This window comes from Anarrhichthys ocellatus, unplaced genomic scaffold, assembly GCF_004355925.1.
Source record: "Anarrhichthys ocellatus isolate YVR2014 unplaced genomic scaffold, GSC_Weel_1.0 scaffold1, whole genome shotgun sequence".
Lineage (NCBI taxonomy): Eukaryota > Metazoa > Chordata > Actinopteri > Perciformes > Anarhichadidae > Anarrhichthys > Anarrhichthys ocellatus.
The window spans coordinates 17,961,915-17,986,812 of NW_022280031.1; the positions used below are offsets into that span (position 1 = coordinate 17,961,915).

Genomic DNA, 24,898 nt, shown 5'->3' on the forward strand with positions numbered 1-24,898 from the left:
GCAACGTTATTTAAATCGGCAGCAGAGAACCGCCGCTCGTCTTCCAGTCCGCCTGTGTTCTCCGTCGGTCCGCTGATTGAAAAAGCTGCTGTGCCTGTGAATGCACCGCCATGAATAAGCACTTTGTTAGCTAACGCCATCCAATCACACTTATAAGCTTATTGATCCATGGTCCGGGCAATTCGGATCCAGGCAAATGTGTGTGTGTGTGTGTGTGTGTGTGTGTAAGGACAATGAGAATATTTCATTACACACCACCTTTATCCAGCTCATGTGACCATATACTGTGAGCACATGGGCAGAAACGACACTGTTGACCTTTTATTAGTTTTAAGTTGTTCAAGTGGAATTTACTTCTTTTAAATTCCACCCTTTCCTCGTGGAAGCTAACTCTTGGCTAAGACCCGCAGGTAAAGTGCAACTGTTGTGTGATGTGCAGCACTCTGGAGTTTATGGGAACATTGCAACATTTATAGATTACTTGTTCACGAGGACAAATATGCTTTAAAGGAGACACAATGCTGATGAATGTCGATTTAATGAGTCATTTATCCGGAAAAGCTTCACTGTATGTTATTTGTTAGCCCTGGTAATATGGCAACTAAAGCTCGATTTATGGTTTCATGCTCATGTTCAGGCACTTAAAGTACTTTTAAAGGCCCTTACACAACGGGAGCATAAAGAATATGCAGCACACAAATGGGAAATGCGAATATTAAATGTCTAGGGCTTTTATTGTGAAAGAACTGGAGGAGACGATCTGGTCGGCACTCCCTTTTTTAATACAAATCTATTTGTTTCTGTGTTGTTGTTTTAAAACATAAACAGGTGTTTATGTTGCATGTTTATGGTGCAAAAAAGATAAAGTTGTTGCAGAGTACAGTACTAGTAAGTCCTGTTATTAAGGTACAATGGACCAACTATAACGAAAAACAAGCAGAGACTTTAGGTTCTCTTGCTTTGGCTGTTGAACTCAAACAACCTGAACTAAGTTGACATGTGTTCTTATTGGTCCAGTTCATGTTGACGAGGACCGCACGAAAGAAGCGTTCATTCATTTTTTTCAGGTTTTGACAAAACATAAGTGCCGAATAATACAGGACCGTGGAGTTAGTAACAGCACGCGGTTTCACGCTGAGCGCCACATTTCTGTGAAGCCGCCGTGTAATCCCCCAGATGTGCCTCACACACACCAGAATAATCTACAGCTCAGGATTTTATCACCAAGTAATACCCACTCGGCTAATGTTGCTCCACTTATTGCATGTCAGCACACACACACACACACACACACACACACACACACACACACACACACACACACACACACACACACACACATACACACTGGATTACACCACAGTAGAATTTCTCCCTAATATCTTGATTTAATAATTTACATATTGCAGGAACTGTGAAGAGTCATAAACATGCATTGACATAAATAACACACAGCAGCACAAACTAAAGGAAAACTAATGAGATTTCATTAACGTTAAATATTAAAGAAGACCTGCAATAATTTAATGTTCGCTCACGTCTGCATTAATGACTAATCTAGGCTAAGTGGTTCTGCGTGTTAATCTTATCGAGGACAGACTGCCTTGTAAATTATATTGCGACGACTGCCGTGTTTGGCCTCTCGGTCTGAAGTCGGTATTTAATGTGAGCCTTTGTGTGCCTTTGTTGCAACAATCTAGTAAATATTTTAACACTTTTTTTCCTACACGTAATTCAAAACGACGACAAAGAAAAGCTGTTTGGTGATTTAGGTCGCAGTCCTTGTGGAGAGACTCGCGCTGTAAAATATAATACACCTGTCTCCTCACATGCACGGCTGAAGCACTCTCATTGGAGCGGAGATGAACAGAGATTGTAAAGTAGAATGAAGGTTAAAGAGATGGAGAGGAAGAAAAGGAAGGAAAGAATTACAGAGCTGCCATAAGAAATAATAAACATACTCACCAGAGTCTAATTATGGGAGTTCAATAGTCCTGGTCCAGAGTTTCAACATGGACGCAGAAGAACAGGCCGCAGGATTGTTGGGGAGGAGGGGCATCGCTTTTCTGGGGGCGGGAACAATAAATCGGTACTTTGTGAAATCTAGGCTAATCTGTATGTTTACGCACTATACATGTAATAAGAATAAAACCATCGCATCGCCAAGTAACAGTTGTGAAAATGTCAACACTTTTCCTGAGAGATCGTAATGAGAATAAAAAGTTGTTTGTAGCAACTTCAACATTTCAGATCAATGAAGCAGCGAGCTGCAGTTACACTGAACTATTCTGAGAGACAAAAAACAATTCAGTGCACAAGATTAGGTAACACCGGCGATACGGACACAATCACTCAAACTATTTGGTATAAAAGACAATTCTCTGATTCACCAACAAGCTCTTTGAAAGACAACATTTTTCAATCAAACCCGAACTTTGGAGTAAAGAGTTTGAGCGTCTTCAGCATGCTCGGCATCGACTCCAGAAGCTTTGCACCACGAACCGCATCAACGGCGCTGAAGTACAGACACTTTCCCCCAGAAAACAGTTGAGTAGTGAACTTTCACTACTCAGTGCACAAGTTATTCAGGACTTAGGTTTCTTTCTTGCAGAGTTTCAAGGCTAATATAAGCATGGTGCTATATGCTGCACGTGCTTTCTGCATATCTGCCTGTATGTCCTCATGCCCACGTAGAAACATGTGGGGCTTGTTGGTTAGCTCTTTAGCTGGGAAACCCAAACATCACCAGTCACAACCTTCCGCTCAGCGAGCTGGATCGCAAAATTAACAATAAATCACGATAGTTCATTCAAGAGACTTTGGTTCCTGTCTCGTGACGGACTAAACCCTGTTCTGGATCAGGGGCCACAACAACCAGGCAGCCTCAGCAACGGAGAACACTTCGGTTGATTATCCTTTTGGACTCCAGAGGCCCGGGGCCAAACCTAAACATAATGAATTGGCATTGGTTTTTGCACTTCTAAAAGAAACTTCCTCATTCGTGGCAGTCGACCAGCACAGGTCCAGGACCCGCGTGTTAGCCGTTCATTTTTAGAGGTGCGGACAAAACTCAAAACAGTAGAGTTGACAACTTCTGTAGCAGCTTCGCCGGAAAAAAAAACAGAAACTTGTAATGAAAGCAGCTAAATGGTATTCAGCCTTCATTATTTCATTATTTAAACCTGTGCTTTTCCTACTGTGACAAGTCAAAATGTTAAAAAAAGGTTATTTTTGCTCAAAGGCTAATCAGAGAAGTGCCAATCAATCAATCATAGACACACATCCTGAGAGGAGCTTTGACGAGCCACAGTAAGTGGGCACACCCGTGTGGGTGGACCTCTAGATCTCAGGAAGCAACGCTCTGAATGTAAACAGTAATCTGGTCCTGGTATCCTGCCATCCGGGTTCAGACGCATGTGGAGCAAACACAGAATGATGATATGCATCAGCATCAGAACATGTTAGAGGCATATTTGTCTTTCCATTGCACACACACACACACACACACACACACACACACACAGTTGAAGTATACCTGGCGCTCTGCCACTGAAGCACTCTGAGCTGATTCCTTTGCATACACACACAACGTAAGGACACAGGGGGGTCAAACTCTAAAGCCTAATTTAGAGTTTAAAAGGGTAATTTCAGGGAGCCAATTTGAGAGTTGGGAGTTTAATAACAGAACTGATCGCTTCCTGTATTTGTATTTTTTTTTCCTCCAGACTGTTTTTTTTTGTCTTGGCTTTGTCTTTCATGCTTTCTTTATCTCCCAGTCTCTGACTCACCTTCTCTGACTCACCTTCTCTGACTCACCTTCTCTGATTGGAGTGCCTGGCCATGACTTTAACCGGCCCTTTCACTCTCTCTCTGCAGCCTGAACTACAGCGGCATGTGTCTGGCATCGGACGCACAGTTCAGTGACTTCCTGGACGGGATGGGACCCGCTCAGTTCGTTGGGCGACAGACGCTGGCGACGACGTCGATGGGTGAGAGAGAGGACGTTTCTTTGTCCTTAACCATTCAGCAAAGCTTTCATTTCCGCAGGAGCCTCTCAGATAAAGCAAGACTAAAACCTTAATCCATCCCTCTTTACTTTCTTATCTCCAAGTTGAGAAAAATGATTCAGATTTGAGGGTCACAACTATCACGTCTATTTTGTAAAACGCCTCTGAAACTCTCGCCATAAAAACAGCTCATCTCCTCATAAAACTGAACCAAACGACTGAAATCATTTCACATTGGCAAAATAGTGCCTCATAAATCAGAGCTGTTGTTCTCATCGTTGTTTATTCATATCCAGGCCAAATATATGGACATTTGTATCTTATCCAGCCTATTCTCAAACAACCCCGTCTCCTACAGATTTACGTTTCCATACAACTAAACTCAATAACGTTTTGAGGGAAACTTATTTCCTCCCGGATTACGGCCACAGTTTTACACACGGTAAACTTTGTTCATCGAAACAAAAAACAAAAACGCAACAGAACTATTCAGTTAGGTTCAGACAACAGATGATGGTTTGGCTTGAAATAAGTATGTTTGATACATTATTTAAGTTACTGATGAAAATTTAAATAAAACCCCGACTTTTGGTTTTGCACGGACAAGAACAGCGGTCTCCTGGGTGAAAGTCTGGTGTTCGTTTGACCCATCAGTCCACAATTGACCTCTCTCCTACGCTGACTGTTATTAGAAACTTATTTGTGATACGTCAAAAACAAACCTAGTCATGGGTAAAAAATGTTTCCCTCGAACACGTAATTCAAAGTGCAGTTTCGTTGTATGGGAATGTACTTTTTAGGAGGCCGGGCTGCTGACTTCTTCATATCCAGGCCACCATATATATACTGGAGATATGTATCATGTGCAGCCCGTCCTCCACAGCTGTGATCTGCTGTAAGTGGGTCAGTTTCCTCGCTGGCAGCCAGTCGGTGTCCCTGGCCCGGCAACAGTGACACTGACTGGACCAGCTCCGCTCCAAACCTGCTGTCCGGTCCAACGTTATATAAGATCAGAGAACCTGGAATATAACTTGGTCGTCATCTGCCTTCTGTCGCTTTCAAGGGAATGCATTCGTCATTTCGGGGATATTTGGGATGAAAACTGTCACCCAGTGTGACTTCAATGTGACGCCCGAGCAACACTGCCTGGGCGAGCAGCATGTGTGCGTTGCCAAACCTCATGCTTTTATTTTGGCGGCTCACAGCAAAAATAGACATGATCTCATACCATCAACATTACTACCGTTTCAATGTCTACATATGTCTGTATTTTTAATCAACACTTCCTTTTCCATTTAAAAATAAAAGCCCTCCATCATCTGACTGTGGAGAGAATCCCTTCATTTTTTTAACACAAGCCTTTTATTCCTGTGCGACTCTACCACGTTCATCATTTGTCAAATAAAAATTCCACCGCAGATTACCTACCATATTCGGCCAAACACAGAGGTCGTGTGGTTGATAATGTAAGTCCAGTACAAATCGGCATCTCAGTGATTTGGGGGCATTTGTTATTTCTCTGAAACCTTTTTTGCTTCTTTATTGGCCGAGAATTAAGGAAAGTTCTGACATCATTTTGGATGCAAATGCAAGAGGCTCATCTCACCGCACAACACGGAGATGAAAAATACAACAGTTAAAAAAAAGAACTTTGAGCTCTGAGCTCTCTAGACAATACTCTGACATCTATGACTTGTCTCGTTGTCAGCAGTTATTGCATTTGGCCTCTGCCTGTCCATCTCAGAGGTCTCTACTGTCTGCTGAAAGCTATTTTCACAAGACTTCATTTGTGTTCGATGCATTGATGCGTCCACACACTGAAATGATATGCATGGCAAAGGGTTTAGTTCAGATTTGGTGATTGGCTCTTGTACCAATGGACGTTTACCTTCTTATCCCAAACCTCTCTTACCTTTTTTTCTGTGTTTGAGTTCAAAAGTCGTAAAGGATTGCTTGTTCCGGCTTGATGAATACCACCTGTTCATGAGGAGGTCATGACATTTAGTCGTGAGCATAATAAGATTACCATGTTGATCTGTTTCATTCACAAATATGTCACTAAAGAGTAAAAAGAAGACACTTTGAGTCCTGCCGTTGGGAATCGGCTGATAAAAGATCCTGACATCTAAACATTTGCTAAACATGATGATGATGCAGAAGTTTGTAATTTGTTTGTACAAGTGGTTCTTGTAAGCAGGTCCGTGCAAACAGACTTCAACGGGTCAGAACGAAAGACAGAAAAAAAAGTTCTAAAACGTCCGAAAAACTTTCTGAAATATCCGGTGCAGCTTTATCCGAGTGTCTTCCATCTATTGGAATTTCTTGTGCATGCGTTTGCATGTTTACTCGCTCGCGCTTTGAATTGACGACCCACCAACAACAATGCCGCACGATATCCAGTTAGTTTGTTAGAAGTAGTATTTTTTACACTCCAAACACGTCACAAAACGTCGTCGTGATATAAAAGCTTCTTAAGAACTTTGAATGATTTTGAAAAGATAGGCACATGCTCCCCCTCCATCCTCATTGCTAAAGTGCACCTGTGTTTCCATCCATCCAGGTGACATAGAGATCGGTCTCATGGAGAGGAACGGGGGTCTGGAGGTGGAGGTCGTCCAGGCCAGAGGACTCACCATGAAACCAGGTTCAAAGGGACCTCCAGGTATACCACTCTAGTCCGCTGCTGGTCTGTCGACCGATCAAGCTGTTGTATGTCACTTTTTTTGAATTTGTTATTTCTGCACAGTTGCAGATATAGATTAAGCTACACTAATATTAATAGTAGTATACTTTTTGTGTCATCGGTGACTACGGAGGATTGTTCCTGACTTGTGTGATCAAAACATTCCCAACAAATCTAGAACATTGCAAAGTCCCAATATTCAACATTTATTGGAACAAGAAAGATGTAATCATCTTCAAAATGTTTTTATCTGACAAGATATTCTGCTTCAATCCACATTTGTTAACTTTCAAAAACTACATTTTCACTGAAAACCGCTTCTCCAATGTGCCGAATCTGCCATTTATATAGCAAGGAAATGGGAGATGACACCCTGATTAAGTAAAATAATGTTACACCCGGAACACACCTATTATTAATTGAAAGACTAAATAAAACCACTATGCACCCAGATTAAGTGTCGTTTAAGTAGCACAAGTGGAGTTGGCCACGTCCCAGAGGCCCCTCACCATGTGCTTTAGACCGTGCGCTACAGATTGTTTAAATATGACTGCAGATGTTCAGAGCCAAATCATTAAAAAGGCTCCTGTTCATCAAACGATTGCCATGTCTTAGAACATCAGGGTCCCACAGAACATGAACGCTCCACTAGACAGCCAATAGCATCAACCGCTCACAAACAGAAGAGCCTGCAGCGGACGTTTGAAACCTAACGGGATACATCCTCCGAAAACACAGTCATCGTCCCTGACAATATGAAAGATGCATGAGTGAAAAGGAGAAAATGTTGTTGTTAGTGTTCGGGGAGTCGATACACATGAGCAGAGGGAGGTGATCCGCTAAATAAGTCAGATCTACATTTTCCTCTGCTGACGCTGCAGAGAAACACAATTTCAAGTTGCTCTGACTTTGGTGTCTGACTGAAACAAGAAGCCATGTAGCCAACACATGTCGTCAGAGATGTTTAAAAAGCCACCAGAATAGTCTCAAACGCTTATTTCCTCATTTTCTATATTCATTCCTGTGCCCTGTGGGACTATGTGGGACTATGTGGGACTATGTGGGACTATGTGACGCCATTTTATTCCATGTTAAATTAATAATAAATAATAATTCTATGAAATAAATCCTGAAATAAATAAATGAGGGAATAAACATATAAATGTATTAAATGAGTCAATGTGTGACTAAATAAGTAGATTTTTATTTTTAAAGAGATTCCAGGAGACTTTTATTTCATAATAACAATAATAATGTATTTCCCAGCTCTTTAGTTACATCTGTTATATTGAAATGAACGGGTCAGTGTTTATCTAACATTTCTCTGCCATAACCACATTTATTCATGCCATAGAGGTCATGAGTGGGTCCCTGTGTTGTTTGTTCTACTGCACATGGACAAGGACACACGTGCGAGCGAGTGACTGGATGCACATTCCTGCCGATGAGTTCACAACATTCCACTGATTGAGCAAGAAACACGGCAGTGCACCACCGAAGGCAGGACGAGCACTGTTTTAGCAGGAAAGGCAGGTTTCACACGAGAAAATCAGCTTCTCAAATGTTCAATGAGGAACGAAATCTCTCTAATTTATTCATTTAACTTATTAATTTCTCTAAATGCTGCTTCAAACCCGTCCACACAATGTCAGGAATATGATGAGCGATGATGAAGACGAGCGACGGTGATTCAGTGGCTCATCTTCTGCACTTGTAGACTACGGCTCACTTTCAGCTTTCATGCATCGTTTCACCTGAAATATATCATAATCAAAATGCACTTAGAGAGCTGCTAATATGAGCCGGCTGCCCGGCAATGAATCACCCGAGCACTAGACTGACGAAGCCAACGATCGGCTGCTTCATTAATCAGACCAGTTAACCTTTACCTTCCTCTTTGAGAAACAGGACCGGCACGATGTCGACATGACTCTGCCGTCATTTTTGCAGCGAGTCGGATTGTGTAACAACAAACCATTAACTGATTGTAGCCCCCCGCTGTGGTTGCATAATGCTAAACCAGCCATTGATCCTAATTGCATGAGAACAATACAGTGTCAGCAAATAAGAAAAAAACAAAAGACAAATCTGAGAGGGGAAAAAAAGCCATGAGAGAGATGAAAGAGAAGAGGATAATCAACAGAGCGAAGCACAGACAAGAGTCAGAGGAGAGAGAAACGAGTGGAGAGCAACTTAGTGTGAATGAAAGGACATGTGGTGAAGGAGAGAGCTGCAGCGATGGATGGAAATCCGTATATAGTATGAATACCAAGGACAACCTCGCTTCAAATCTTTAATCTTGTTATCAGATATAGATTTTTCATCTGGGTCACGTGAATAAATAAATTGCAGCAGCAGTTTAAATATTGGATTGTGCAGGATGTGGTGACGATTCACCTTCTAGTATCGGCTCAGCTCGCTTCGACAGAGGTGGTTTGAAAAAACAAAAGTAGCAGGGACTATCCACAACTTTACTGAATGGAAAAACAAAAAAGAGTGGAAATGTTTGTGAAATGTACTATTAATAAATACAAATTCCATTTTAGAAAGCCAAGATGTAGTTCTTCTTTAAAGTTGTTTCACAGTCGTGTGGTTCAGTGAAAATTAAATTAAATTAATTTTCTTCCTACAATTTCGACCCTTTCACAGCGTGTTTTCCGTTCATGAAATTTACTTTTGACATTTTGGTCGCCTGAAAAATTGTCTTATTCAGCTTCCGGTTCCACCCTCTCGTGTCACTTCTGACTGCAAAAAAAAAAATGTCGACGACTAAAATGCAGCACTCAAAGCTTCAAAACTGTAGCCCACAAACCAATTAGTGACAAATGTGCTCTTCTCATATTCTGTGCTCGCTGCAAGTCTTTATTTAGTAAACTTTAGTTTGGTAGTTTGTCTCAAAATCAATGATTTAGCTTTTTTTTATGTAGTGTGCTGCTTCAGTACCATGCAGACAAACAAGCAAACATACCGTAACGTAGCTTACTGATGCATTTGGCCGTCTCCGTCTCTCACATGGCCCTCGCCTGGCCTTCTACTGTCTTCTACTGTACTGCATCATCATCTTAACACCAAACATACCGGTTCCATATCCCGTTACACTCAACCTCTAAAGTCACTGACAACTTGTTGAGGGCAGAGTTGATCATACAACCAGCAAGAAAATGCTTGTCCAGTGATTTGCGGTTTATTCCTATTTTTCTGTGCTATAACTGAAGCTTCTGCACCCCATTCAACATTGTTTTTGTGTAAGCATTGGAGGACAAACTTGTCCATCAACGCTATGTTCAAAAATCAAGTAATGTAGTAGAATTCTGAAGAGGTTGACGCTTGAGTTTAGCTTTAATTAACCTTTCTGTCTGCTGTGGTTTCAGCGGCCTACATCAAAGTTTACCTCCTGGAGAACGGGAGCTGCATGGCCAAGAAGAAGACCAAGTCAGTGAGGAAGTCTCTGGATCCTCTCTACAACCAGGTCCTGGTCTTCTCTGAAAGCCCGCAGGGGAAAGTGGTGCAGGTGAGACACACCATCGTGGCCCCACTGATTCACAACCGAGACAAACCGGCAAAATACAATGAAACTGGAGTCAGTGGTGCTCTAAGCTAAATGCTAACACCAGCCTGCTAACATGTGAGTAATGGCAAAGCTAACAGGCTAATGTTGAGCAGGTTATGACCACGTTCATCTAGTTTACAGCGTTAGCACGCTAATTAGCACAAAATACAGCTGACGGGAGTGGAATTAGCTCTGCAGGTATTACTACTGGACAAACTGATCTTTTGTTCTTTGTTCTTTGTTTCATGGCAATCTATCAAACAGTCGAGGAAAAGTTAGGAGATCACCAAATAAATCACAATACTTTGTGCCACTCCATCTGGTAGACGTTTAGCTATGTTACTGCATGAGTGACAACTTTTAAAAGTCAGGGGATCACCAAAGTCATTAGGATTAATCTTCTGAGCAACATTAATTTCATGGAAATCCATCTAATAGTTAAGATATTTCAATCTGAATCAAAGTGGTGGACGAGCCGACATGCCAACGTTGCCATTCATCGACGATAAAAGTGAATTCATGACCCCAATCACATACCAATCTCACCAAATAGTTGCCATGAAATAACAAAGGGAAGTGTTTATCCGATTGTTAAACAATTGCTTGTTAGAAACTGCTCCCGGCTGTCTCTCTGTGACTCTGTAGAAGGAGGTGTAGAGGTGTAGAGGAGACACAGCAGAAGGAGCTGTGAAGAGGAGCTCGACATTTACAGTGAGAATCTGTGCTGAGGGACCAGAAGGCTGTTTGAGCTCATTTAGTTCTTTCAGTTGTTGGAGCTTCAGCTGTGAGCTGAGAGAGACTGATCATTATCTCACTTCCTTCATACTGCAGTCTTTCTCTTAAACTAGCTGTCAGAAAGAATCTTTGATTTGTACATTTTTGTTTCTGAACTAAAAAGAGTTTCATGAACACGTTCCATATCAGCCTCTTGTCACCTGTCGCACAATGCCACAGGGTTAACGTTCTTAAATGATTGCTACGGTGTAGACAACAAACTTCTTGGTTAAGGTTAAAAAAACTTTGTGTTCGAATAAGTACCAGGTTTATACCACGTAACTTATAATAACATATTTACCTGGCGACTTGGCTGCTATTCTCCTTACTGTCTTTTCAACTGTATTCAAGTCATTGTTTCTTTCTTTCTTTCTCTCACTGTCCTTCCCTCCTTGTTCACTTACTTTCTTTCTCTCCTTTTGTATCACCTTGCCATCTTTATTTCTACTTTCCTCTCTTCCCTGCTTTTCTACTTGCTATCTCCTTTCTTTCTCTTCCTTTCTCTTCCTTCATTCTCTCCAAGTCTTTTTAGTCTCCTCCCATCATTTCTTACTCTCTTTCACTCCGTATTTAGTTTCCTTCGTCTCTTGTCCTTTATTATTGTTATGTAATGAATGAATGTATTTATTCACTGTCCTTTCTTGTACGTTGTAATAGGTGTATTGTGTCTTAATATAATGGGTAAATAAGATATGATAACACCAACATGCACATATGTTGTACCCTGTATGTATGGCGGGTTTCCTCAGTAACCAGCAGCTGGACACAGTGCTGTGTTTTCAGTGGAGAGGCCTTCAGCTCTGCTGCTCCTGTCGTCGTGTAATTAAGTGCTAAACGCCTCCCTCTTAATTATCCGCTGTGTGCGTCGCTGTCCTCCGACTTTCATCGAACTCATGCACACTGGATAATGAAAATCGCTGAAATCAGCAGCGTTTTTCAATTTGTCACTTCCTGATTTACCAAAGCAAATTGCCAAATGCCTCCACTCTGGAGATTCATTCAGAATCCTTCATCAACTCACTCCACGACTGACTCCAAGCACATGGTTTTATATATGTTCATTTAAATGTTGAAACAGCTTTTTTTGAAAGAGTATTGTCTTTAAATGTGAAGGGTTTATGGTGCAGGCTTTACAGTTTTGTAGGTGTGGGACGGTGTGTAAATATATACGCTCGTTACGTGCATAGTGTCTTTTCAAAATAAACTCCCGTCTTCACAGGACGTTAGGTTCAGACAGGAAAACGTTTTAGTTAGGGTCAGGAAAAGATTGTGGTTGGCGTTTAACTTGACTGAATAACGATTAACATGACTACTGAGTGACTCATGTGACGAGCGACTGACGTGACAAAAATATGTGTGTGTGTGTGTGTGTGTGGTAAACAGAGGTGAGGTCAGTGGGTTTTGAAGGCTGCAGGTTTGAACCTCTTTGTGTTCAGCCTCAGCCTAAGGCGGCTCTTCTGCTGTCAACGCACAATCCCTAAACACCTCCTTTCTAATTATTGGCTGTCCGTCTTTCTCTTCTCCTCCGCTCTGCCTCCATCCCCCGATCATCTCGTTTTTCTTCCTCCCTCATTTCATCTTCTCTGACGACTGTCATGAAGTCTTTCTTAGCACCGACCAGCAGTCACCGAGGACCCGACTGGAGAAACTGGATAAATTCTTAATTCTTAGATGAATCGCCTTTTCAGGAAAAGTTGGCAAAATGAAGCCCCTCATTGATGTTTCATCGACATGCATGAAATTTAGTAGGCAGCTGTAACATGTGGAGACACACCAAAAAGCCTCCTGACAGTAAACCCCAAAACCAACAAGAAGTTTAGATTTTTAATTTATTGTGCCATTTTTGCCCATTTTTAGCCGTTTACAGGCACTGTACTTTAACCAACTCCTCCTACAGATTTAGTCATATTCGTATTTGGTCAAAACAATCCAATGACCTTTGCGATCACAATGTATCAAAAGTTCGCATTTTCATGCTACATTTATTCTGTGGCGTCAAAAAAAGCGCCATTTGGCATAAAACAGGAAGTTGTTGTAACTTCAACATACTTTGTCCAATCTGCTGCAAGTTTCTTGAGCATACAAAGGGTTCAGTCCTTTGGACATGTACATGCTTCATAGACTCCTAGCCCCACCCCCTACACTTAAACCCCGACCTCTTTCATGACTCATGAACCGCCATTATTCCCTGACACGTGGGAAGGTGCAAGGGCCCGTTCATCGCTGCTTGCAGCTTTAATATTAGTTATGCTTTCTATATGCTATTGTGTGTTTGGTTTGTGGGGTTTTTTCTGCAGTTAGTGCAAGCTAAATGTCAGCTTATCCTGGTTTCTGTGAAATGTATTTAGATGCAAAATATCTCTATCAGGTTGTCATTTAAACATCCACTGTTATCTTTCTCTCAAAGGTTATTTATACAGGTAATAACCAGTGTTGCAAAATGAGGTAAATGGCAGTAGATCAGAGTTTAAACAATAAATGTCAACTAAGAATAGGAAAAATAATAACGTGACAAATAATAACAGCTCATAATATGTACAATATTTCCCTCAGCGTGTGACAGCAGTTGATATATTTTTCAGCTAATGCTGCTTTTTTATTCTCTGTCCACATAAATATGAGTTTTTTTATCAGAGCCGGGAGAAGCAGCAAATCCAGGGTTTATCACTCTTATCTCTCTCTGTTTCCCATCGTTATTTATTATTCTGTCTTTTCTAACCAGGGGGAGTTTGTGGTGTCAGAACTGAGTGGCTCAGATAGAGACATGCAGAGCATTAGAAGTAATCTCTATCTGATTTAATACTTTACGGCTCAGTCACGCCAGCAATTATAACAGCTGGTGGAAATCAATTTATTGAAATGTAATAAATAAATTCACTCCCCAAAATGAGGTAAATCTGTGCTGGGTTTTTTATGCTCAACTCGTTGAACTTTGACTCTTGTATCTCAGTTTTTGACTGCAAACTATCTTGACATCTGTGTCTGTGTTGCCCCACACAGAAGAAGTCATTACATCCCAAAGCTTCCAGCATCAGCTACTGTACTACACATACTGTATTTATTATGTGGTAACTGAAACAAAGTGCAGACACTTGTAACATTACACCTGTGATTGTTGAACAAATCTTTACAAAACCGTGCACATTCCTCTGCTGCTAAAATAAGGCTCCATTTTTCTGAGCATGCATTCCACTGCAGAGATTTGCTCCCAGTTGGCACTCCAGTTAATCCCAAAGGTGCTGGGTGGGGTTGAGGTCAAGGCTCTGTGTAGGCCAGTTCTTCCACACCGAACTGGGAAAACCATTCCTTAATTGACCTGTATGTGGAGGCATCGTCATGTTGAAACAGTGAAGGCCACTAACCAAACTGCCACAAAATAAATCGCTGCATGCTGTGGCTGTAATTTATTCACATAGATATAGGAGTGGAATTGACGGTTGACGTCCTGCTGTCATTTGACGAGTAGGCCTGCAAAAGAAAATGGTGATTGAGGTTAGTTGTTATGGTGAACAAGCAGTGGGGTCTGTAAAGTGTTGTCGCTGCTCGCTGGGAAGAGAGCAAACGCAGAGAGGCTGGCTAGTTAGCTAGCTAGGTAACTTGCTAATTTTACTCATTTACGCACCCTACCGTTACTTGTTTTGGTCGTTGTTGTAAAACCTCACCTCAGTGAGTCTGTTCAACTCCTAGTCTAATCCTATGCCCTTCATTGGAACTAAGGTATTAAACTACGAAAAACAGCCCCAGACCAGGCATCAACCTCCAGTTCTGCCGAGTGAGGCAGAACTGGAGGTGACCAGCAGGGGTGACTCCTCTGGTTGTATAGAAGTCTATGAGAAAATGACTCTACTTCTCTCTTGATTTATTACCTCAGTAAACATTGTAAACATGAGTTTATGGTCTCAATCTCTAGTTTCAAGTCTTCTTCAATACAGCATGATGTTCATTTAGTACATTATGGTCCATTTAGAGTCAAACAGACCATAAAGCAGGGGATGCTTTGGGGCGGGGCTACTGTGATTGACAGGTCGCTGCCGCTACCAGAGACGTATACCGCGTCTCTATGTCACTCGACCACATTTCAAATATGGTAACTTCAGTTCATCGGTTGCAAAAAAAACAATATGGCGACGGTGAAATTGCAGAGCTCGAGGCTTCATAACATCAGTCCACATCACGATGACTTCTTATATACAGTCTACGCCCCAGACCAAAAGTTGACTAAAGTACTTTTGACCATATTGTGTATTTTATTAGTATCTCCAAATGAGTTAGCCGTCCCACTTTCTGGTGTTTCAGAGCTTTTATTCTTCCTTTCAATTCAAGTACATCCATCGTCTGTATCCACTTATCCTCACTTCAATGCAACATGCTGGTTTGTTTTTTGTTTGTTCAATCCCTTTTTGTCTTTCCATCAGCACCTGCAGTGTGTGTTTGTGTGTTAGTCCCACTTTCTAGAAAGTGGACCAGGAGAGGATCTAGGACGTTGTGTTTTTCATCGTCCACATTAAAGACTCAGCCAGTTTCTGTAGTTCTGCCATAGATTTTATTCTTCTCCCGATGTCTCTCTCTCCTAACTTGAAATGGTTGAGGTCAGGACCTTGTTTGGAGAGCTGATCGCGGGCAGACAGAAAGAGATATAGATTATCCTTCTTTAAAGATGGAGGGAATAGATTGGAGCAGATTTGGCCTCTGAGTCTCTGTGGAAATCACGCTCACACACATCCAAACCGATTGGTATGCGGGCTCGCTCAGACACACGAGGCGGCCGCACGACTGGACGCACGCACCGACGGGTATTGATTATTTTGTCCGCTGCTTGACAAGATGTGGGGCCATCTGAGATGATGTTATCGGGTCGTCAGGAGACGGAGGACACCTAACGTCCAAACACACACACACAGGTTTCTAAGCACATGCCCCCATCATCTCCGTCTCACTCCCTCACACACACTGTCCCTCTTCATTTACTGTAATTGAAACCTCAGCCTGCTGCTGTAACACAGAGAGAAACCGTCAAGAGCCAGTATTGTCTCGGAACAGATTTCCAAACCTCAGGATTAATGCTGATTAACCCCCGCCCTCTTAACCTTATCGCTTTGTCAATTAATCTTTCTCGACCTCCTTCACCCCCAGGATGCTTTATAAGCACGAATCAAGGGCCTCTGAAGCCATGTTTCGGCCCTTAATCCCTTGAAATAAATTGATTTCTCTTCTGAAACACTGAGGGGAACATGAAGTACGTTTCTACCTGGAGACAAAACGTCGCTGATGATTACCTTCTATTTAAGATAATATGATATCTATGACAACACTTTCTGAGTATTATAGACTGTAAAGTACAAGATCGTTTGGTAAGGAAGCGTCTTCTGTCACGTTTACTTTGAATTCCTTGAGTTAAGTTGTGAGTCTTTCTCTCTGCCGTTGGTCTGCCTACTGTGTTTGCCACATGGATAACTGCAATCCGACACAAAAAGCGGGCAAATTGCACTCAACTGCAAAAATACATGGCCGTGTTTGCGCTGTTATATTATTAGCGCAATATTTTTTTGTGAATCAGACCTTGAGACGGGGCGGATGTCGTTGGTAAATGATGCGCAATTCATGGTGATGTCAGCAGCTGCAATCCATTCTTTGTGAATTCGCCCCCTTAGCGTATACATACAGTATATCTCGGTATAGTGTCAACGTCCAGGTATCATCCAGTTTCTTGATAAACCACAGCATGTTTGTTAGGTGTTGTAAGTAGAATATTAAATACGTCATTCATATCAATGATTATTTTTGTTGCACACTGAGCAGATGATTTTGCCATCTGTTCTCGTTTTTGAATTAAACATGAAAGAAAGTGCACCTATTACGCTTTCATCATTATTTAAAATAACTCTACTTCGACATGAAACCAAGCGAAAAATGAAGCCAACACGGGAGTGCCAAAACACTGCAGTTCCTCAAATGGCTCCAAAAGCGAGTCAATCCCTGTACACCCCCAGTTACATAAACATGTTGACAGTCTGCTACAGAAAACGTTTTGTTCTCTATAACACATTTTCTTTTTCATAAGAAACTGTACAGAACGTACATTTCTTTAATATATTCCACCTATTTATGATACATCAAGGCCTAAAGTTCAAGGTGGTCTCAGGTTTGTTCTTCTGCTGTTTACTTTTAGAGTTAGGCTGCGTCATCACTGCAAGGCGGCGACGTCCGAAACCACGCACTTTGAGCTTTACGTACATATTTTATCCAGTCTAAACACAAATGCTGTTGCTAAAATGTAAGGTCTTGGTAAAATGGTATGAATACATCATTTCTATTGCTAATTCATATCTATGTCTCTTCCACAGGTGATCGTTTGGGGCAACTACGGACGGATGGACCGCAAATGTTTCATGGGCGTAGCTCGAATCCTATTGGAGGAGCTGGACCTCAGCACGATGGTGATTGGCTGGTACAAGCTCTTCCCTACCTCCTCCATGGTGGACCCGACGATGGCGCCACTCATCCGCCACTCCTCCCAGATGTCCCTGGAGAGCACCATTGGGCCCTGCTGTGAGCGATCCTAAGACTCGAGGAAAAAATGTCAAGTTTTTGTTGTTGCGACAAAGATTCCACTGCTGTCTCAACCAAATCCCAACAGACATTTTTTGATATAGCCTGCAGCCTATAGGTGCGTAGGTGTTAAGTATCTCACTCAAGGGCACTTTGACCGGTCCGACCACACTTGGGAGAGAATCACTCCCCTGATTGGGAAATGACTTTACTACCTAGTAGGTCACTTTGGCACTCACTGGAAATATACCGTTATTCTTTTGATATTGTATCAGACTGTTTTCCCCGAGACTCACGGGAAGCACATTTTCTTTTGTTGTTGCAAACTGACCGCCCCTCAGACTCACAGGAACATGTTGCTCTCCTCAGATCTCTTTCATGAGGAAACAAAAACCTACTTAATGAGGATACTTCAAAGGAGGGCTCGGTTGCCGACATCGATCGCGTCCTATTGGGACCACGACACACTGCGGCGCTCGGCATCGCTTCAGCTACGCGCCTTCACGAGCTACGATCCGATTCTCATTCCCAGGACTGCTTGTTGTCTTTCTGTGTCCTCTATAAGGGGGGCTTGGACGTGTTATCTGTCTTTCTGTCCAGAGACGGTTTGAGACATCGGCCTTCCATTTTGCAGGAGCATGAATGGATCAGCAGGACTACAGAAGACTTTTCAAAAGTAATTATATATATATATATATATATATATATATATATATAGCTTTATAGCTATATATAGTTTATTTGTTGTAACCAACCAAGACATCTTGGTTTCGAAACACTGACTGGAGCTGTTTTTTGTTCTTTTGTGTCACACATTTGGCCCTTCAATGTTCAGTCCATTTGGTACTATGTGTATGCGTGTGGAGGCATGAATGAAAGCCCCTTAAATCCTCTGGAAGGATCTAGATCTCTACTTGATCTCGGGGATCTGGAGTACTGCTGGGTTTCTACGGACTGCAGTTAATTACATTTAGCTGCAGCGCCAGGTGTTAATTGGTCCCTGAGTGGTTTAAAAGAAGAACTAGCAGGTTCTGAGTTCCCAACAACCCAAGAGCCTGTATAATTTCATTACAATCAATCGCGACTTTAGCAGATTTCACTGATTTATTTTTGTCATCTCTCGTGGAAGGCACTTTATTAAATGAAAGTCGTGTGTGGTTGGACGGAAAACATGTAGTCTTGTGGGTTTTTGGAAAAAAACGATCCACGTAAGACCCCATTTTACCTGGTTGTTTTTTGAATACGTAGCAAATTGCGTCTAAATAGAGATTTCCGGCTTAAGCGAGCAGCTGTAAAGTCACAGAAGAACCATCAACTACAGTTTGAAATCTGATTATATGACTTCAGGAGCTAATTACCTTTTAGCCACATGTGATAAAAGTATTCTTTTGTGTGTCGATCAAAACCGGCCGTGGTGCATAACTTAATGACGCATTGAAGACACAGATATCGGGTTTCCCAGCCAAACTTAATTGAATTTTATGCATGCGATATATATCGTAGTAGATCCCAATTATAATTCTAAGCGGCTAACCTTGGATGCATGCTACTATCAAAAGCAGTGATGTTAAATCAGGATACAACTGGCATTAAACAGCCAGGTGTGAATGGGGTCTGAAATGTTGAGGGTGTTTTGTCCTCATTCGGTTCAATTCCGTTCTATATTGTTCTAAATTTTCACACCCACCTGTTGGTGCAGCAGGGGGCAGATGTTGTACCTGTGTTGTAGCACTGAGACAGACGTTTCCAAAAGCATTGAGGATAGTAGCCTGGCTGACAGTTTAGGGCTGAAAACCCGCTGTTCATCCCAGTTTGATTGGAGTTCGGTATGCTCTTTAGCTAATAGTCTACAAGTAGATTTTTAAGATTCCTCCTCTCTTTTTAAAAAAAAGATTGTCTAATAACAGTTTGTACTGTGCCAATTTCTACCAGCAAGTGTCTTCTTCCTCATCCTCACTTACTGTACCTTGCGGCATAGAGCTATTGTGAGGGAGGAACAGAAACAGCCGCTCACAACATCTGCCGGCAGCATTTAGAGCTGTGCAGAGGAGCGTCCCTTCCATTCTAAATTACAGCCCTGATCCACAGACCGCCAGGGCACCTGGTGATTAGCCGTGCTACGACTCAGTGTGGAGAGAGGAAGAGAGGGAGGAAAAGGAAAAGAGAGAGGAAGGAAGCATGAAATGTACTTTGCATCATCCAAACAAAAGATCTGTCTGGAACCAACGTCAGGTTTTACAGATTAAAAAAAAGAAGAACGGACACAAAAATAGGATGAATTTAAAGGGAACACCATGTGCACACTGTAGAGACATTTATAGTTTATTGAATAACAAAAGTACATGTATTTCATTTGGGCACTTTATGATTCTTAATTTCTTTTTTTCTGTGTAAATATTATGGTTGTTCGTGTCTTTTGGTGTGAGCCAAAGTGAATCTATAATAACTTAGTTGATTAATGTTAAATCTGTGAGGGAGGGAGGGGATATCCCCGCTAGTTACCTTAAGATTGTAGCATTAGCTGGTAGCATCCGCATGACTGATTAAAACTTAGCATCCTGCTTGATAAAACTAAGCATGAGCTATACGCTGCAGAGAGAGCGGAGAAATGAAATACGTTGGGTTGAGACCCGACATTAATTGAGGAATACATACATATGTAGCAATGCGATTCTGATTCAAAGTTCACTGCTTCCTTTCACAGACAATAACAAATACAACGGTTTTGTTTTTCTTATTAACTTTGAAGCAAGATTTCAGAACAAAATTTCTCCTATACTAATCAACTAATATTTTAATTAAACTATACAAATTAGAGTGATTTTACTCTTTAAAAAAAAAACTTTTGCAAAAGTGGCCTCTGTTTTAGCCAGTAGCAGTGTTGCAGGGATATTAATACTGTATTTATTTCCAAACAAATCAGCTACATTCTGTAAAGCAATAAAAGAAACATCCAGGCGTTGCAGTTTTTTCAGTTGCACAGTGTACACTGTGGACGATGACACGCTTAGCCAGTGACTTTCACTGCAGTCAGATTCTATTATCTTTGACGATTTAAGTCATCTTTTGGCATGTGTTTTGTATGTAAAACATGTGATTCCGATACATGTTTACTGTCATAAAGTTGTGCTTGTCAAAGACAATACACAGGATTTTTATGATTTAAAGGGGACATGTCATGCTGGTTTTTAGGTTCAAACTTTTATTTTGGGTTTCTACAAGAACATGTTTACGTGTTTTAATGTTCACAAAACAAGTTATTTTTCTCATACTGTCTGTCTGAATTTACCTTTATCATCCTCTGTCTGAAATGCTTTGTTTTACCGTCTGTCTCTTTAAGAGCCCCCTCCCTTAAATAGCCCAGTCTGCTCTGATTGGCCAAAATATGGGGAGCAAAATCCTAATGGCTTGTTCAATAACATGTTTTCTGATCTAGGCAGCCCACAAAAAGTTGACTGGGTTGTCTTATTTCACGTTTGTGAGTCTTTTCGTGACATGCCCTCTTTAAAACACCTTGAAAGTAGCTCAAATAATCTGAATGCAGGAGCCACAGATCACTCGATGTGTAATTCAAACCCAGCACATTCAGGTTGTTTCACCCCATAACTTATTCCAGGAGGATTTTCATGTAGTCTCTAAATAATCTCTTCCAAACTCAGAAGGAGCTGAATTGTATGTAATACCTCATGTAAACATTGTAGTTTCTGATTTGAAAAATGCGGGATCATTTTTCACAACCTAAAATGACATTGAATATCATGGATTTTAATAATCAATGACTGCCTGGTAGTTAGAATAAAAGGGGACTGTTTTTAAAAATGAGTCAGATATTAGAAAAAGTTGTATACATCAAATATATATAATATATATAGTTATATTTAAAATCAATTGACTCCTCTGACTGTGACCCAAGGAATGTGTTTCTGTCCGTGTTCTTTTGTGCCAAACTTTAAACATATATTGAGGGCTGATTTCCCAATTAAGGACCAATGAAAGAGGAAAGTTTACACTCCAATTTTCTATCAGCAGCCTGTAACATTCTGTTCAGAGGAAGAACTCTGTGGCTGGAATAAAACTATTATTGCATGATAATGATTTCAGCAGTGGTAACCGTCATAGAAGTTCCCCATCGATCTACATCCAACCTGTAGAACATCAGTCAGCAGATACTTTACAATGCATTAATAAACAACATTAACAGCGTTCCTCTCGAGGGTGGAGCGGCGTGGCAGCAGTGAACGATGTGTTGTTGTTGTTCCTATGATGGCTACAGCTGCAAGAAAACAGTCTAATTGTTTGGGAGCGAGACGAAATATATGCCCACATTCCCAGCAGGCTTAAGAGTAATTAATGTTTATTTATTAAAAATTGATTGTGTAATTTTGCTCATCAAAAGCGTCTTGTTCACCCGTCTGAGTCTGTTTGTGGCGTTTTGTAACTTTGAAGGCAAATGAATGAGCTAATAGATGTTGTCGTCGACATATTCAGCACCAAGGAAAAATGTACGTTTTTGCATTGACCCATGTTCTGATTGTGTCCGCCACACGGATGTTAATTATGTACAACTATCAATTGTGATGTAAATAGAGGCCTTAAACACACCGATATACATTTTGTCAGGGCTATGGACTAAGAATTGTCACATAAAGTTATCAAAACGACGCAAAAAACGTTTTACAGTGTCACCATTTCAACCCATCACTTCAAGTAATTTACGCGTCGTCCGCTGTATGGAAATGATCATCTTTGCGTATGTTCTTGATGAATTTCTGATATTTCAACTGACTATTTGTGTATTCTGCCCACTCCTTGCTGTCGGCTTAATTCAACAAACTGGGCAAAAAAAAACCCAACTTTTTTGCAGAGAAGGTACTCAAACAGTCGGACCTATTTCTTAAACAATACTTATTTTCTAAACTTACAAAAATGACACTGTTGTTTCTTTATTGACGTTCGAATGAACTATAACTAAATGATAATAACTAAAAACAAAAGAACATTTGCACTCTAGCCATCTGCATCATCTGCAAGAACTGTACTAGAGTCCCGATCAGGTCCTCTGCCACTTTAGGTTCACATTATGCAAAACCAGACTTTTGCTATTTGTGCTGCTCAATTTTACAGCACCGAAGAAAACTCTAGTGACAGTTGAGTTACATACAGAATATTAAGCAGATCGTGAGTTTAGCTAATAACTTTTAGATGTGAGAATTGTCCCTCAGCCATCTCTGACAATGCATTTAAATGATGGATAACCTTTTTCTTGATCAACATGTATAACCTTGAGTGGCGTTAACATTACAGCGGTCTTGTTTGATTCTGGCTATATTTACATGCGCGCAGTCAACACGTTCTCATCCTAACTCCTCACATACTGACGCTCGGTCACGACCCCTTGGCATCACTTTTTTAACGCACCTGGTAGCCCAGTTCTTCAAACGATTACGCTCCACTACGGTCATAGCAAAAACACTTGCTTATCGGGTTTAGGCAACAAACCCAGACTGTTCAAAATATGGACGAAGTCTCCGTGACGTTACAGTACATGTGCATGAACAGGGATATTAGCGACAGAGACCAAAACACGATTTTGTTCCAGGCTGGAAACACTTTTATCTCCGCTGTTAGTTTGGCGTTTTAAGATGGGAGTCTATGGGGACTCGCTTTTGGTGCCAGCCTCAAGTGGCCATTTTAGGAACTGCAGATTTTGGCCCTTATCTGTCTGTAACAGAAGATATGTTGAGGCAATCAAAAACAGTTATATTGTAGATATACAAACAAATGCTTAAGCGTCCTACTCATTTCCTTTCAGGCTACAATAACTGGTAGGCTTAACGTAGGTGTTAGGAGATACTGTGTTCCAAGATGGTGTCCCCATTTTCCCAATAAAAATGGCTCCGTCACTGAGAAAAGACTCGTTTGGGTTTTCACAAGTTTGGGCTTGTAAAGCCGAGCAAAACTCCCTGTTGGCTCCGTTCACACATGAGAGGCATGAACATAACTAATATAGCTTTTTGAGACTTTTCTAATTATGATAACACAAAGAGTCCATAAACCTAAAGCCTGCAAACAGGTTGAGGGTTGAGCCGGTAGTTGATATACTGATTGGGTAATTATTTTCTCCAGCTGCCATTACACCAGTGCACAATTGACTAGTTTTTTTCCAGAGCAATGCATTGCTTTTGCTATTCGAGGCCCGGTGGCTTGCAGAAGTTATTCAATGAGCTACCAGGTGAAAAGGCCAATCCAACTTACATGTAGATTGAATTTATTAGAAAACAACATTGTTTCTAGTTCTCAATGGTATCAAAATAAGCGCAATTGGTTGTCTCTAGTTTGCTGCTTTTACCACATTTGCATTAAAAGAGGTGGTGAATTCCACCTTAAACGCTGTCCGTGCAAGCTCAGCTGAACTTTCTCAACATTGGGCGACTTTTAGACATTTTGACTCTCGGCGGCCGGTGCCAGGAAGACTTTTTGAGATTAGTTTCACAGTGATTTGCATCCCGTTGCAGCTCCATTAATTTACTTGTAGTTTATTAAATTACCTTATTGTTCTTACTGGTAATACTAACCACATTTTTGTGCGCATGCGTGTGTGGTTGTTGGTGCACTCTGAGCTAACCTAGATGCAAAATGGGACCTAAATGAAACCTAATATTGAAACCCTGATTATTGGCACAAAGAGTGTGCGGGCAAAGTAGAGTTTGTTTTTGCAGAAGATCAACCTAAGAAGTGAATCAGGGTAGAATTCCCTTTGGAGTTCTTCAAATAAAAGCTGTTACCCAAGCTTAAATTGTCCATATCTTTTTACTCATAAGTACTTGGGTTTTACTGATTAAAAAAGACAGAGAGCACTATTTGTGTCCTTGTCTTTTCCGTATGTACAGTTCTAGACTCATATCATATCATGTTCTCTCTGGGGGGAAGAGGTGGAGGCCTGGTGAGGATGAAAGGGTAGATCTGTTACGAAACGTTGGCTGGTGGATCCCAAAAGCAATACATCTCCTCCAGTCTGCTTCCCAAACTTTTCCCTTAGAGGCCTCCCTCAACCCGAACCTCATAAAAAGAGTTCCTCCGCATGCCATCTGGTAGATCCTCTCACTCTAAAGCATCACACTTTATCTTTAGGTTGGGTGACCCCAGTGTGAGTTTGTTTCTCTAAACCAGTGGTTCTCAAACTTTTTCTGTCGCGCCCCACTTTGGAGGAAGAAAAATGTTCATGCCCCACCACCCCAACAAAATTGTAACAAAATGGTCTATGTTGAATTTTTATTGAAATAACATTTTGTGACTCCTCCGTCTGTGCTTTTTCAAATAATAGAATAAAGAAAA

General features: G+C 41.2%; 1 protein-coding gene across 2 annotated transcripts in view; it reads left to right on the forward strand.

The window, feature by feature from the left end:
- Nucleotides 1-23,700, forward strand: part of rims4 (regulating synaptic membrane exocytosis 4) — a 50,547-nt gene extending 26,847 nt beyond the window's left edge. For both annotated transcript variants that reach the window (XM_031860974.1, XM_031861055.1), the window contains 4 exons: nt 3,877-3,989; nt 6,568-6,669; nt 10,062-10,201; nt 17,359-23,700. In XM_031860974.1, the coding sequence (XP_031716834.1) occupies nt 3,877-3,989; nt 6,568-6,669; nt 10,062-10,201; nt 17,359-17,577 (574 nt within the window). In that variant the 3' untranslated portion in view covers nt 17,578-23,700. The remainder of the gene's footprint in view (nt 1-3,876; nt 3,990-6,567; nt 6,670-10,061; nt 10,202-17,358) is intronic.
- Nucleotides 23,701-24,898: the final 1,198 nt, after the last annotated feature.